General features: G+C 33.2%; 1 protein-coding gene across 1 annotated transcript in view; it reads left to right on the top strand.

Annotated features, from left to right (window-relative positions):
* The window catches only part of LRP1B (LDL receptor related protein 1B), a gene marked incomplete at both ends in the record, with an annotated part of 669,864 nt that overhangs the window by 433,854 nt on the left and 220,194 nt on the right, over window positions 1–15,816 (top strand). Inside the window, 5 exons of the mRNA XM_084288908.1 lie at window positions 1,231–1,420; window positions 3,083–3,205; window positions 4,563–4,703; window positions 10,039–10,164; window positions 11,942–12,058. Coding sequence (XP_084145034.1) covers window positions 1,231–1,420; window positions 3,083–3,205; window positions 4,563–4,703; window positions 10,039–10,164; window positions 11,942–12,058 — 697 coding nt within the window. The remainder of the gene's footprint in view (window positions 1–1,230; window positions 1,421–3,082; window positions 3,206–4,562; window positions 4,704–10,038; window positions 10,165–11,941; window positions 12,059–15,816) is intronic.

The raw sequence follows: 15,816 nt of genomic DNA, 5'->3' as shown, positions 1-15,816 counted from the left end.
AACTGAAGTGTTTTGACCATTAAATAAATTAATAATAAATAAATACATTCCAAACCCAAATAGAAAAATTGAAGGGGAAAGCAAGATGCTGTTTCGTCACCTCAAAGCAGTTGTATTTTAACAGTTTATTTATTCTCTTGGGTATGTGTCTCTAAATAGAGACAAGGTACAGAATCTGATGAACTGCTTCACTGTTTCTAGAGGCAAGATAGAAATACACTATTGGGCATTAGTTCAAGGAAGTAGCCCAGCCAACAGAAGAATACTGAAATTTAATCATCCCAAACAACAGCTGCTATGATGAAGTATAAAGGTGGCATTCCCAGAAGTAGATGATGTACAATTTTGCTGTCTTCTATGTCTTTATAATTTAAATCATTCAAATTAATGCAATTTTCATGATGGTAAATTAAAACTTTTTTTTTTTTTTTTTAAGTTTTGTTTTAATTCTGTAGGAATTACAAATATTTTTAAACTATTCCTCTTTATCAGACAGCTCTTGTGTAGTTGTATTTCTTGTTAGCGAGCCCTGAGACTAGATCTATAGCAAAGACATGGGTTTACATTCCTGCAGTCTATAAAACAGAGACAAGATTTGGTAATAATTTGTACTTCTGTTTATGTTAATTAACCAGAGGCAAAAGATCTGTGGAGAAAAATAGTTTTTGCTGTTATGGGAACCAACAGTGGCATGTTTTGTTTTGTTTTGTTTTTAAGTTACCCCAACCTAAGATAATGGAGAATTTAATAAGCAAAAATAAATAAGTAGTCTCTGCTCTTTGCTTCACACTTGAACAAAAACAAGCAACTCATACACATTGTTCTTTGCTTTTGGTAGAAGCAGGAGTGCTGAATTAAAATCCTAGTTGAGGTAAAAGTCACTCTGAAATATGAGATTGATTGTTTATAGGAGAAGAGGACTTCAACAACATTTTAGAAGAAGCAAATATTTGATATCTTTTTACTGAACATAATAATTGTATGTTTACCTGCAATCCTATGCATTATTAGTTAGGATCCATTTAAAATGAATGTATATGAAGTTATGAAGTTAACTGTTGCTGGTGCACAGAACAGCTTTACACTAATGTCATTGCATTAAGTTGCTATATCCACATATTGCTAATCTCCTAGTCTCAGTTTTCCTGTTTTCTATTTTATGTTCACTGTAAAGTATGCTAAGAAAAAATAATTATTTTAGCCTTGCCAATGATCACTAATTAATTGCAGGTAGTCTATAGTGGAAAAGATCTGAATCATCCTTTTGGACTATCGCATCATGGAAATCATGTTTACTGGACAGATTATATGAATGGATCTATTTTCCAGTTGGATCTGGTTACAGGAAATGTGACACTGTTAAGAAGTGAGAGACCACCTTTGTTTGGGCTTCAGATTTATGACCCGCGCAAACAGCAAGGTATTAATAAGATATAATTTCTCAAAGCTTTAATACAAAGTAATATTTTCCATGTTGGTTATGGCATGACAAAGACACTTCTTAATATTTCAGTCCATTGATGTTAAAATTGATCATTTTGTACTTATTAACAGTGAGCCAAATTAGTATAACTAACTGTATTTCTTCTGTGTTTATTACTGTTTTTCTTGTGTGTGAAAGAGACACTGAAAATATAAAACAGAATGGATAATATGTATGCATTGGCTCATGCACATACAATACTAATTTACTTCTTGTTGGATAAGATCTTCAGGTGCTGTTATACAGAATCCAAGTCAGTGGCCTTTGAGAATAGTGGAAGAGTAGGTTGTTTATGCTACTTGTGTGAGTAGAGAAATGAGATAGAAAGCCATAAAGTAGTACAGATAGAGTTTAGAAAATGCACACAATTTAATTTACATTTGTATTTTACTGAAGAAAACTTTGGAATCTGTTTACTGCATACGGAATTTAGATAAGTGTTGAATATTTGCTTTCTTTAGTGAGAACATATTTCTATCTAATGTCTGCTACCAGAGATTGAAAGCGTTAAACTAAATATCAGGAATGAGTATAAGTAAAATACTGTTTTAAAAGTGGTCTGTGTTAAATAATAATAACTATGGATCTCAAAAAGAAAAATGTCAAGCCTATTGGGCTATCATTTTTGACATGTACAAGTAGAACAGTGTTTCCAGTTCCACGGTTCCTACAGAAAATCGGAAACTAAGATGTTTGCAGTCCTGCAACATTTGATCCTGTACATGAACCAAAAAAAAAAAAAAAAAAAAAAAAAAAAAAAAAAACCACAGAAAATAGAAATTTCACCATTTATCTCAATTCTCAATGCTATTTAGTACAGATACAACTTTAATGTGTACTTTGCTCAGCCGTAATAGCCAGCACATTAAAATGGTGGAGTTTTCTTTTAGGTTTACAGGACATCTCATAGATACCTTGTCACCATGCTTAAAACTCAGCTGTATTTTCACAGTATCATCACCAGTATGCAGCAGTGCATGTTAGAACACCTGACAGCTGTCAGTAACTTTGTGTGAACTGCATATGGCTTTTGGGAAGAAACAACAGGGGAAAAGAAAGCAAAGAAAAGCAGATGTGTTCATCAAAGAGTAGTGGAATGTCTGCCTTGAATTCTATCTGCCATGATCTCATTATACATGTACTTCTAATTTCTGTTTCTCTTTTTTTCTTAGTCTACATTTGTAGTCACATTGTTTGAACATGTGCAACTGCAATTATAATTCAGACCTTTCTATATATACTGTTGGATTTCTTAAAACTACTACATTCATGGCAATCTGTCAGCACATGTAGATGTAACATATTAAATAGTTTCCAACATTTATTCATCTCCTAAAATGTGAGATAAAGTGCTATGAGCTAATGATGTAATTGCTTTTTATTCTTACAAGCTATTGCAACCTGTAACTGAAATTATTTTTGTATTATAAGCTGTAGTAATCAAACTATGAGAATAATGTTTCCCTTAATGGAGAGGATAATAGTCAAAGGATCTCAAAATGCTTACATACTCAAAAAAGAAAAATAAAAACAAACATACAAACAAAACTTGTTCTAGCACGGCTGTTAGTTTTAAAGTTCCTTTTCTTGCTTTTACAGGTGATAATGCATGTCGTGTTAACAATGGAGGTTGCAGTACTCTTTGTTTAGCCATTCCTGGAGGAAGAGTTTGTGCCTGTGCTGATAATCAGTTTTTGGAGGAAAACAGTACAACTTGCACAAGTAAGCTTTTTAAAGAGTTCACTGGAAAATATTTTAAAATGTCTGATATATTAACGGATTTAAATATTTCACTTACCTCTTTTACAAAATATCAGAAATACAAGGAAATTTCAAGTTAATAATCTATATGAACTGGTTTCAGATTATTATATGGTCTTCATATCTTTAGTTGAAATCAGGCATAGAAAATGTTAGTTCTCAAGCTGTTCATAAAATCCATCAAGCAGATATTTATATACATAGCATGTAGGCTATGCAAATTTTGCCATCTTTTCCTTTCATCTCTGCCTTGGACATTTTCATTGAAACACCAAAACATATATATATTAATAATAAAACATGGAATTTAAAATTAAAGTTAATATCAGATAGTATATGCATTAAAAAAAAATAATTAAAAAAAAGATTACACGCTATTTTGTAACTTAAAATTCTGATTGATCTTTTTGATCTCATTTGTTTAGTTCTTTAAGTGTAGTGTGTGAAATTTTACATAGCTCTCCAGCTATAGACCTGGTACAGCTGAGTAAAGCAAAAGAATTATTTCATAGCACAATGAACATTATTGAGTTTACAATTACCTTGAATTTGACCCAAATGCATGGCAGGCAGAGCCATCTCTGTTGTTAAAGAAAACTTTTCTTTTAGCAGAAAATACTGGAAGGTGGATTTACCACTGGTAAGATGGAATGTAAGCATTAGGAAGAGAGGCTAGACACTTTCAGATCTCAATGAAGCATCTTTCCTCCTTTTTTTTCCCATCTGACTTCAGTGCCCAGCTCTTTCCAAAGACTTTGGTGTTCCTGATAGGGTCATAGAGGGATGTGTTGTATTTTACACACTAAAGATTCTGAGCCTTATGTTGAGAAATATATCTGTCTGGATTTACCAGTAAGCTTGTAGCTTGCTACTTAATTCTACTGCCATAGAATGTTATCCTTTTCTTGCTGAGTTTGTACCAGTGCATAATGCAGGTGTTTGAGTTGTTGCTTGGATACAAGAATCATCTTTTCAGTAATCATTTTCTAGCCTTTAAATGTGCAACAGAATTTTGATTGTCTGTGAGAATGTTTTCTTTTCATTGTCAGTGAGGCATTACAATATTTTATATGGGTATTTTTACACTATCATCCTATGCATTAATTAAAAAAAAATGCCATTCTGTTATGAGTTCTTCCATTTGTTAAAAATATACTACCTCAGCTATACACTCAGGTCTGCATGCTGCTACAGGCTTCAGGATGTATTGGCTAAAAAATAAAAAGTTTATTAAAAACTTCTCTGAAGAGTGCAAACAAAAAAAATCTGTATGTATCAAGCTGATATATTACATGTGCTTCTTGGATATTTTTCCTAGTTAAACAGGGAGAAGTGCTACCACAGCTGTGCAAAGCTGAACAGTTTCAGTGCAACAATAAGCGCTGTATCCAGGATCGCTGGCGCTGTGATGGGGATGATGACTGCTTGGACGGCAGTGATGAGCATTCTGAAATTTGCTGTATGTATTCTTTGAAATTTTAACCCACATTTCATACTTTATTTAAAAATCTGGAAACAAAATAATACATCTGTATTAAGCACAAGCAATATCCTTAAGTCATTTATGTAAATCTTTCATTTTCTTGTTTATAATAATAGTAGTATTTTTAAATGACACTCATACTAGTTTCATAGCTTAGTACAAGAGCAGTATGTCAGTCATAATGATTTTGATTTTGGCATTGTCATTTCTAATTCTTTCTGTGTAGGGATTTTTTGCTTTGTTTCCAATTACTGCACTTTTTAAATACAGTCATAGAATAGTTGAGGTTGGAAGGGGCCTCAGGTTGTCTCTAGTTCAACCTTCTTAAGCTGGGTCAGCCTCACCTTGACAGCTGCCTTAGTAGGCAGTTCAAGGTGAAGTACAGTACCTGATGGCAGGGAATGAAGATGAGAGACGAACACATCTCCACAGTGCCCACATGCTGAACAAAAGGTAATTGACGCAAATTGAAAAGTGGGAAATTTCATCTGAACACAATAAAACATTTTTATACTGTGAGAGTGGTCAAACATTGCAACAGGTTGCGCATCTACAGATATATTTGAAACTCAAAAGGACGTGGTTCTGGGAAACCTCCTCTGGTTGACCCAGCCTGAGTGGGGGATTGCGCTAGGTGATCTCAAGAAGTCCCTCCCTACCTTAAAGGATTCTGTAATTCTATAATGTTTTATTTATATAAGAAGAAAGAATACAGTACTTCCAGTTATAGCAAGATGTAATCTGTCTTTAAAAATTCAGTTTCAGTAGAGCTATAGTATTGTTGTTATCTTTACTTCAGAGTCCCAGTGTTGAAATGAGAATAGTAGAAAGCATACCAATTATGTATCTGTGTCATTCCTGGAAAGGAGAGTTGCAGCTGTGAAAATTCCTCTTTCCTTCCTCAGTTTGTTGCAATGCTTGCCTATTTCTATCATTAGATCATTTCCCTAAACCAAGTGTTCTTTACAGAAATGAAAATTCATCACTTATTTTCCTATCAGTTGTAGACATGATGAACTCTTCTGCTGTGAAGCATCGTTCTCTTTGTCTGAAAACTTCTGTCATGGTCTCTCATTCTTTTCTCTCTGAGACAAAACGATTCTAATTTGTTCTTTTTATTTTCATTTTTTATTTTTTCCTTTTTTTTTTTAATTTTGTTTATTAGTTTGTTTAGATTTCTTTGCTATTTATTGAACGTTGTCAAATGATCCTTGGGGTTGGGTGTCCAAAATTGGATGTATGAACTTCTGCTGAGGTCTTTATGAACCTGATGAGGCTAAGAAAATTTGTTTGTGAGGATTGAGAGTGGTGTTTATATATCCTTGGGTAAATCTTGGTTGTTTCACACAGGCTTGATGTTGATACATACTGAGTTTGTCATCCTTTGTAATCCCTTGGTCTTCTTCTTCATGGCTGTTAAATAGACAATTATTCTTTTATCCTACATTTGATAGTTCCATGTAGTAGTTGTACTGATTTAAATCCTAATTCTTGTCAAGACATTTGTCCAGTTGATCTGAACTGTAGTGCTTACTAACATTACAATACAGGGGATTCTTGTACTTAAATAAGGAGTTCAACTAATAAAAAGAGTGAGAAGGAAAATCTTTTGGCAGAGTTGAATTGATTCTCATTTAAATTAGTGTAATTTAGACCAATTCATTGATCAAAGCTCGTAATACTAAAGGGATTTATACAGATATAAATGAAATCGTAATCTGGTCCCAAACCTGTACATGACATATAGTTAAAGAGTCCACTATGATAGCAGTAATCCCTTTTCAACAGTTGCTATAGTAACTTCAATAGATTTTTTTTTAATTATCCTGAATTATTTGCAGTTATGAATAGAATACACACTTATTAAATATATATAAGCAAAAGCCTTAAATACCATTTAAAATAATATCTATGTATTTAATAATAAAGTCAGATTTTTAAAAAAGTCTTTCGTTTTTACTTTTATCACATGTGATAGCACTTTTATTTGCCAGTCAGATTGCAAACTAGGTTGCTTCATAAGTGTAATACAACTTGGAATACCTTTTTGCTCAGATTATTAATTAATCTCTATCTCAAATATGCTTGCACCCTCCACACAAAACACTCATGAAGGGTTCATGTGCTGTTGGTATCACACTCACTCTGTATTGTTTTCAATGCAAAGAATAGGTAGAAAGGTCAAAGATAAAAGCTACTGAAATGTCAAGGATAAGCCTGCAAGATGTCTTTTCATTTTAAATACCATTTGTTTCTAGATATATGTTAAACTTTAAAAAAGAGACTGTGGATGGCTGAGTAGGTGGAAGAGAACATGAGATTCTATTTTTTTATTTTATTTATTATTTATTTTTTTAACCCAGCATTTGAAACTGTGTATAGTTTATTGCTCTTGTGTAGACGAGCAAGATCTGCTAATAATAGACCCTGTTATTAGCATAAAAGAAGCAGAACATACATACTTGTCACATCTGGAAAAGGAGGTCAGCAGTATTTACATAATTTTTGTGTTTTCAAAGTCTTCCTTCTTCCAGCGATATTTGGTAGCTAGCAAAAACAGGTTTGTGAGGTACCTTTTTCACTCTTGAATATCAGATTTTTTGTCACTTTTACACTGCATCATATTTTACTTTTTGACACCTGAATTTCTCTGGTAAGTAAAAAGGAGATATATATATGGCCATTGATAGTAACGTGCATCATTTCAAACACATTTTATAACCTGCTCAAATCTCTGCTCACTGTTGTATAATATTTTGGATATGTGCTTAGCAATTTACATCCTTGTTCACTTTGGTGTTCTGTTTTGTTTTGCTTATATGTGCTTCAGTTTGCAAACCTCATTTTAGATGGATTAAAAGCAACTCAATGACATCCTTTTTTAAGGAAATGGCAATATTGTGGCAGCAAAGCCCTGCTAATGCAACAAAGCCTAATGCCAAACTTCACAGAGGATCATTATTTTAAATCAAAACTGAGAACTGAGTTAACTTGTATTCATTCTCCAGTTCCCAGTTCCTCAGGTAGCATGTGTCCCTGTAGTCTACCAAGATTATTTGTGAATGATGTGGAGGACAAGCCGTAATGGCAGTTGAATACTCAACATATTTCCTGGAACCCTGTGAGGATTCTTGAATGTTTCATCTTTGCCCTTCAGAATCTGACATTGATTGTCTTTTTTTTCTCTGTATTGGAACGTCTTCCAGCACCACTCCTGTTCTGTGTATTCCCCGTATCTTCACTCAGTGACTTCAGTCTGCCTTTTGTTTCTGTCTGGTTATAAACTGCCCCTTGTCTTCCTTATGTGGGTGTTTTGAGAATCTGTAAACTGCCATCAAGACAAGGCACTCAGATCTTTTTGTGCTTTCCTACTCGTATTTGATTTGTACCAATATTAACATTTTTGTAGTGTTTCTCTTTCTTTTTACTTTTAAGAAACCTGCCTGTCTTTCTTTTCCCATACATACGTTCCATGTAAATAAATAAACCTGTACTGACTTGGTTTTGGGTGAATTGAAAAAAAAAAAAATGTATTCTGTCTAGGCACGGCATACTGAATGTTTAGATCCATATTTAGTGTTCCAAACATGTAATGACTGTTTTGGATCTCATTTTGGAATTTGGGCATGCTCTCGAGTGGCTCATGTTTTTAAGGTAGTCTTGAGTTTTTTAAAATACTTATTAGTAAGTGTTTGTTCCTTTACTCTTAAAAGAAAAGGTGTCTGAAATTTGTTTTGTTAGACATAATCCTCTAGCATCCATGTATTTGTACTAGAGAAAAAGAATTAGCCCTCTGTTAAAAATTAGATAGTTTTCAATGATGAGTAGCAAATTTCCCAGGCTTACAGCAAAGTCAGTGACTTATGCAGAGGGAAAGGTCTATTCAACATCTGTGTATAGGTTACCTAGAAATTAACAAGTTTAAGCAAATGTATTTATTTTATGGTTTATACTATTTTGGTTAATTCAACTTTACTAGAATTTAAGATAGCTAAAGTATGTATGTATACAATTAAATTTTAAGATAGTTGGAGCCATATTTGTTCATTTCCTTAGTGTAACATAATAAAAATTTGGTGATATCTGGCTGCTGATAAACTTGGCTCATGTGAGAGAAGTATTCAGTTGCAAACAAAAAAAATTGTGTACAATTCTAGAAAGATTTACTTTTGTCATTTTAAACCTATTGTGAAATTGCCTTTTTCTTGATACGTGTGGTGTTTTTATTCATGTTGCCATATATCTATACCTAAATCACTGTCAAATTTTATATATATAATGTATATATATTTCTTTGAGGATTTTATATTTGTAATATTATTTACACAGAATATAAATGTGAGCTTGATGGCAAACAATGGATCCAACAATTTACCAGTTTTTGTTACTTTTTGCAACATAAATCCTTAGATCAATTTTTACTGTGTTACTTTTTAAAAATTGTTTTAATCTTCTTTTTTCAATATATTTCAATGTTTTTATTTTTATTCTGAAAAAAATATATAGCCCTGTTCCACCCCAAATTAGGTCCTGCATACACTGAAGAAAATATGTAAAATTTCCTGTTCAGTTCAAGTTGATTTTAGGCAAATATCTTTCAGTATTACATAACGCAAATTACAAGAGATGACATCTGTTAGCAAATGTGATGGATATGTGCATCCAGTCCAGGTCATTTGAGTGCTATACTCCCATGCATGTACCCTGTCATGTATATGGTATAGGTTTACTAGGTTACCAGCTGGGCAATAAAAGTTCTTTTATGTATCCTTTGTGTTTTAAGCCTATTGAAATTCTCAGGTGATTAAATTCTCTGATAAACCTTCAACTTCATGTTTCCATGTACCAAATGTAGCCTGAAACAGAACTGTTGTTGGATAGCTATCATTATATTTTCAGCTGGTGTTAACTACTGTAGCTCAAATAACGTGAAGCTCTAATCTATTATATATTAGAGGCATGCAGGCTACACCTTGCATTTGCACTTTTTTGGAAACATTTTTTTCTGTTCACTTTTAACGTCTTTTCATTTGTACGTGTAAGATGCTACTACCTTTTGTCATTTAGTCATTACTATAAGAGGATTTCCATATTGACACCAGTGTGTTAGGAATTTCTTTCCTATTTATTTTTTAATTTATGTTTAAGTACTCAAAAATTTTTATTGACTGCATTGCTGAACTATTTTTATATTGTAGCAATGATAACCATGCTAACCACATCATCATTAAGTACAATTTAATATACTGTTTTCAGCTGCTTTTCTGATCATTTTCTTGGGAGAAATGCTTTTCTGTTTTTCTTTTTCCAGTCAATCACAGTTGTCCTGACGATCAGTTTAAATGCCAAAATAATCGCTGCATTCCCAAGAGATGGCTTTGTGATGGAGCTAATGATTGTGGTAATAATGAAGATGAATCAAATAAAACCTGTGCAGGTAAAAACTTTACTTAATTCCAGCTCCACAAACTATTCAGGACTGCTCTGAGCTGAACTGAACCAGTCTACTTTTAGTAATCTGATTATTGCCATTTTAAATTAATTCAGATGTTGATGCACCTAAGGCTGGAATAAAAATTATGTTTCACTTAATCCTTGTGCTTGACTGTGCTTTCCAAAGTAGTTCAGCACTTAATCTATCCATATAAGTTGACTGTCAAAGCACTACTTAGTTGCATACTTGTCCCTACTAAATCTTTTTTGGCAGTTAGAATTGTTTGTTAACAAGCTGTGATGAGTAAATTTTATTTTATGCTGACAAAACCATAATTTCTTACTCAATCTCCTTTTGGTATCTTGAAAATTGTTTTCATTTGCATTTGCAATTTATTAACTATATAATAGATTTATAAGGAAATACCAAGAAGAAAATTGTTTACTAATTCCACTAAAATAAATCATGGAGTTCCAAATCTTGAAGTGATGGTTGCTGCAGGTCAGTAGTGTACACTAAACAATCATTATGTACAAAATATCAGACATCAATAAGCTGATGGCCATTTTAAATTAAAATCCAGTGATAGCATGTACCTGAACTCAGTTTGCTTGATTTAAATTTTCCTTTTCTGTGTACTGGTTGTTATTTGTGTGATCTGGCTAAAAAACATCTAGCACAAATACAGACCTCTAAAGTCCTTGTCACCATTACAGTGTTACTGCAGATCTTAATGTATCTTGATATCATTTCATATTCAATTGTATGATTGCAGAATAAGAGTCTGATTTGAAGACCATGCTTTGCATCCCTGGGTGCAAAATCCCTTGAATTTTGTGTTCTTTTTCCTTTTATTTTTGCACTGGCAAATGCTATTCACATTTAGAATAGTTCTTTGAACTATTTTAAGCTTGTATTCTATTTTGTTTGGGGCTATTTTTGTGAAGAAAAAGGTTAACTGAGTATAACAAATGAAAAAATACTCTCTTGATTTTTAGGGTTTCTAATATATGAGTCTTTTTTAAGAGTACAGTCAAATATAAATGAACTTCCAAAGCTTAAATCTGGAAGCAAAGTCTGCGTCATTATCACTGGCATTGTATTTACAGGTTCACATTTTGAATAAACACATAAATAGTGTCAGCTTTATATGTTAGATTGATGATTGATGATATTCATCAACTTTCAAAACCATTTCAGTAGTTACATAGTATAATTTCATTTAATGATCTTTGTTTCTTCAGAGAAAAGACATACATCGTATACTGTAATGAATCATTACAGTTTCGTATTTGCAAATGCAAAGATTCCAGGAACAGTAAAGCCAGGCATGTTATACACACTATATTTTTTCTGTGTAAATAAGAATCCCAGTAATCATTGTTTATCTTATGAAAAACTGTTTGTAAATAAAAGACTTAAGATTCAAATTACAAACTAGAATATTTCACACCCTGCTTTTTGTTTATTTCAACTCTAACACTCTTATTTTATCAAGTATTACTACTCTTCTACCACCTAGTTTTGTATATTTACGTGTAAAAGAGTGTTTTCTTCAACACAGGGAAACCACTAAGAACTATACAATACAGAGGTAGAACACGGTCCTGCAGATTACCTCAATTTTCTCTGAAATCAAAGGAGGTGAATGATGTTTAGTCAGACAAAGTAAAATGAAAGGCCAGGAGAGATTTGCAACTTCTACATACAGTCATGCACCAAAAGACCTAACAGATTTAGTCCATTTCCCTTGCATTTTTGGAGTGTTTTGTCTTGACAGCAAGAACATGTCAAATTGACCAGTTTGCTTGTGGGAATGGACGCTGTATTCCAACATCATGGCTGTGTGACAGGGAGGATGACTGCGGAGATGAAACTGATGAAATGACATCCTGTGGTAAGTGAATTTTCTCTTGATAACAGGTAAAGTTATTCTACAGAAAGTTCTATATATAAGGTTCTCTTTTAATGCAAGCTGACACATAGAAAGAGTCTGAGGGTCTTCTTTTTCTTTTTATATGAACTGAAGATACTCTTTCTGAAATAACAAATACAATTTATTTGATTAATAAATAAACCAAACAAAGACTGCATATTCTATTAATGAGTTTTTAACTACAATACCAAATATGCAGATCAGTTAATACATTTCTAATTTACAATCCATTATTAAATACTGTCACCTTCATAAACTGATCTTTATCTCAGCCACATACCTGGGCCCACTAAGCATAGTTTGATGTCAATAAATCAATGTGGTATTTTGCAGAAAATGGAATCTTTCTTGGTTATATAATGAGATACTAATTAGCAGCTCTGATGATTCCTGCTTTACTGAGATACTGCAAAGAGAGATGCACTCTTTCTAATCAGCTGCTTCCAAGCAATTAAAGTTCTTATAAGTCAGCATGACTGCCTTCATCTGTTTGACAGGTCACAGGTAACTGCCATGAGTCTGAGTGCAAAAAGGTCAATGAGCTGTCTGCAAAATATTGTATCAGGGTGTTACCTGTTTACAAGGTAATATTTATGATATTATTTGACTTAGTAGTATGGATTAGCAAATCAATCCACTTACTAATATGGATTAGTAAGTGTGTTGCAATATTATAGGACATGTTTCTGGACTGACTTATGAAGAGTTTTTGAGAAAGAATGCTGAGACAGAATATTTTAGTAGCATCAACCATGCAAACATGAAGTAATAGGTTGTACACAAAGTAAATAAATAAATATAAATTATATTTGTTAGAATACTTAGTAATTAGATCTGTATTTTTTTCTCAAATGTGTTTGGTATTCTAACTTGGCTCACTGTTACAAAAATACATTGTTTCGTAATCAAAATCAAACTATGAAAACACTATTGTTGATTTTTTTTCCTTTTTTTTTTTTTTTCTCTTTTGAAAATTCTTACTGATGTAAACTTTCAGCATTGTTAGAGTTCTGTTACTGATAACAGTTTTTCTGCAAAACTCTTAATATCAATGAAGCCCTTCCAGTGGAAAGCAAGAAAAAAGCACATAGAGAGTAGATGTATGAATGAGAGTGGCTGATACCCCTGTACTCCATAAACATAAATCTCAAGGTCCTCAGCTGCCAGAAAATCAATAGAGTACGATCCAATCAGTAAATTCTGTTGATTCATAATCCTTTAAGTTTGTTTAATTTTCAATTATTCATGACTGGCAATCAGCTAATACCCATTAGTTGAGTTTACATTGTTACTTTTTAAGGCCATGTGTAATTTTCAGCACTATTTTCTTTTATAACTGCATTCAAGATCTTTCGAAAATTTTATATGTACATAGTTTCATGGAGTATTAACTTGTTTTCTCTTGTCTTGTTTCTCATTACTTTTTAACAATTTGTTAAGAAAAAAAGGTTATTTGATATTGAAAGTACTTGATATCTGATCAATAGATGAGAAATTTGATAAAACAGAAAAAAAAAAAAAAAAAAAGCATTATGTGAGTGAAAATGCTTTAAGGTAGGCTTCTAATTGCCATGCTTCAAATCAAGTAAGATCTGTTGCTTGCCGTGTACAGAGATAGAGAAGGTGATTGTAGTGGACTTGCTGAATTTTAGCCTCTGAAATTATGGTGTTTTCTGTAATGGTACAGCAAGGCACTTGGTACAATAATAGTTTCTGTGACTGGCCATACTTTGTGTTCTTGGTCAATTTATAAATCTTAATATTATCTTTGTAAGTTCTTCCCATGTTTGGTATGGTATATCCTGTCATCTTATCTGGAATATTTCTTCAGATCATTTAATCAACAATTATTTTACGTGCTGTCTTTCAGTTTAGCCAAATTTTACCTATGTGCCATATTTTAGGATTTTGTTCATTTATGCCTGAGTACTCTGATTATAAAATATGTCAAATATTTGATTTTTTTATTCTGCCTTACAATTTGATGGCTAATGGGTAAAGGCATTGCCACTATCAAAAATATTTAGCTTTCCAATATTCTTTTATGAAACAGTTTAAAATTCATCTTGTATTTAATAGTTACAATTACAGATAGTTTTTTACCTGCATCAGTCTTCAGCTATGAATAACTTTTGGCTTATATTGGTTATGTATAACTTATATATAATTATGCCAGTCTATAGCTTTGGTGAGCAGGATGGGAAAGGTGATGCCAGTATCAAAATTCATTTTTTCTTAAAATACAACTATTGCTAAGAATCATGGTGTTCCTGAAGACCCTCCTTATTTTTCTCCTGACTTAAGATTGTGTTTAGTGTCCATTTTTCTATCTGTCATGCTATTTGCAGTCAATAACCAAAAGGCAAAAAAAGCATCAAAGAAACAGAGCTTTTACAGAACAGCTGGATAGCAAAAAGAAATAAGATTGGTGTCTACACTGTGCAGAAAGTTCCCTGTAAGCTCAAGAGGCACCTGTGTCATTTTGTGTGTCTGCTGGGCAGTCAGCACAGGGATGACTGTGAGTCAGCTTCAGGAGTTGATAGCAAGGGTTGGTGTTGTGTCTGTCCTCCAGGATGTAAGAGGGAGCTGTAGAGTCCGGAGGTTTGAGAATTAAATACTGGAGATACTGGAAAACATCCTTGCAAAGACTGTGGTGATCTGAGAGACATGATATGCGTGCACGTGTAAGGGCAATCACAAGTAATTTTGATTAGTTTCAGTCTCTTTATACAAGCATTCATATAAGGAAAGGGTGAAAATGACATTTATTATAAGGATTAAATTTTTAGAAAAAAAAAAATGGGACAGCTAAAAATACAAAAAAAAATGCTTTCAGCTTTGCTTAAAGCATCTAAGCTAGGCATCATCAGCCTTGAACATCTAGATTATTTGTATCAGAACAGATTTTTGGTTGTCACTGTAATGTGTTCCCCCAAGAAACAAATGTTTTGTTTAACAACAACAAAAGACTCTAAGAGTGATTGACAAACTTTTGTCACTGGTGTTAAATTTTCTTCCTACCTCTTTCTTGTGTTGAAGCAGAAGAATAATCACTTTAGTCTTACAATGTTCTTGGTGATCTCTAAATATTACTAGTTGATGTAGCTGGTTTGTTGCTTTATGTGTGATATTTTTTAAGCTAAAACCATCTCTGAGCTGCTATAAAAATAATAGCTTTTATGTTGGCTATAGCACATTTTCTGCAACAAAGACAGCAAAAGACAGCAAATCTAAGTCAGAGACTCATTGAATAAATATTTCACTTCTTGTTGTAAAAAAATGCTATGTTTATCACACAGAATCACACAGAATTTCTAGGTTGGAAGAGACCTCAAGGTCATCGAGTCCAACCTCCAACCTAACGCTAACAGCCCTCCACTAAACCATATCCCTAAGCTCTACATCTAAACGTCTTTTGAAGACTTCCAGGGATGGTGACTCCACCACTTCCCTGGGCAGCCTGTTCCAATGTCTAACAACCCTTTCAGTGAAGAAATTCTTCCTAACATCTAACCTAAAACTCCCCTGGCTCAACTTAAGCCCATTCCCCCTCGTCCTGTCACCAGGCACGTGGGAGAACAGGCCAACCCCCACCTCGCTACAGCCTCCCTTGAGGTACCTATAGAGAGCGATAAGGTCACCCCTGAGCCTCCTCTTCTCCAGGCTGAACAAGCCCAGCTCCCTCAGCCGCTCCTCGTAGGACTTGTTCTCCAGCATGT

Source organism: Netta rufina, assembly GCF_964035555.1.
Source record: "Netta rufina genome assembly, chromosome: 6".
Lineage (NCBI taxonomy): Eukaryota > Metazoa > Chordata > Aves > Anseriformes > Anatidae > Netta > Netta rufina.
Note: the sequence above shows the minus strand (reverse complement) of the source record. Positions and strands in the feature narration are given on the sequence as shown.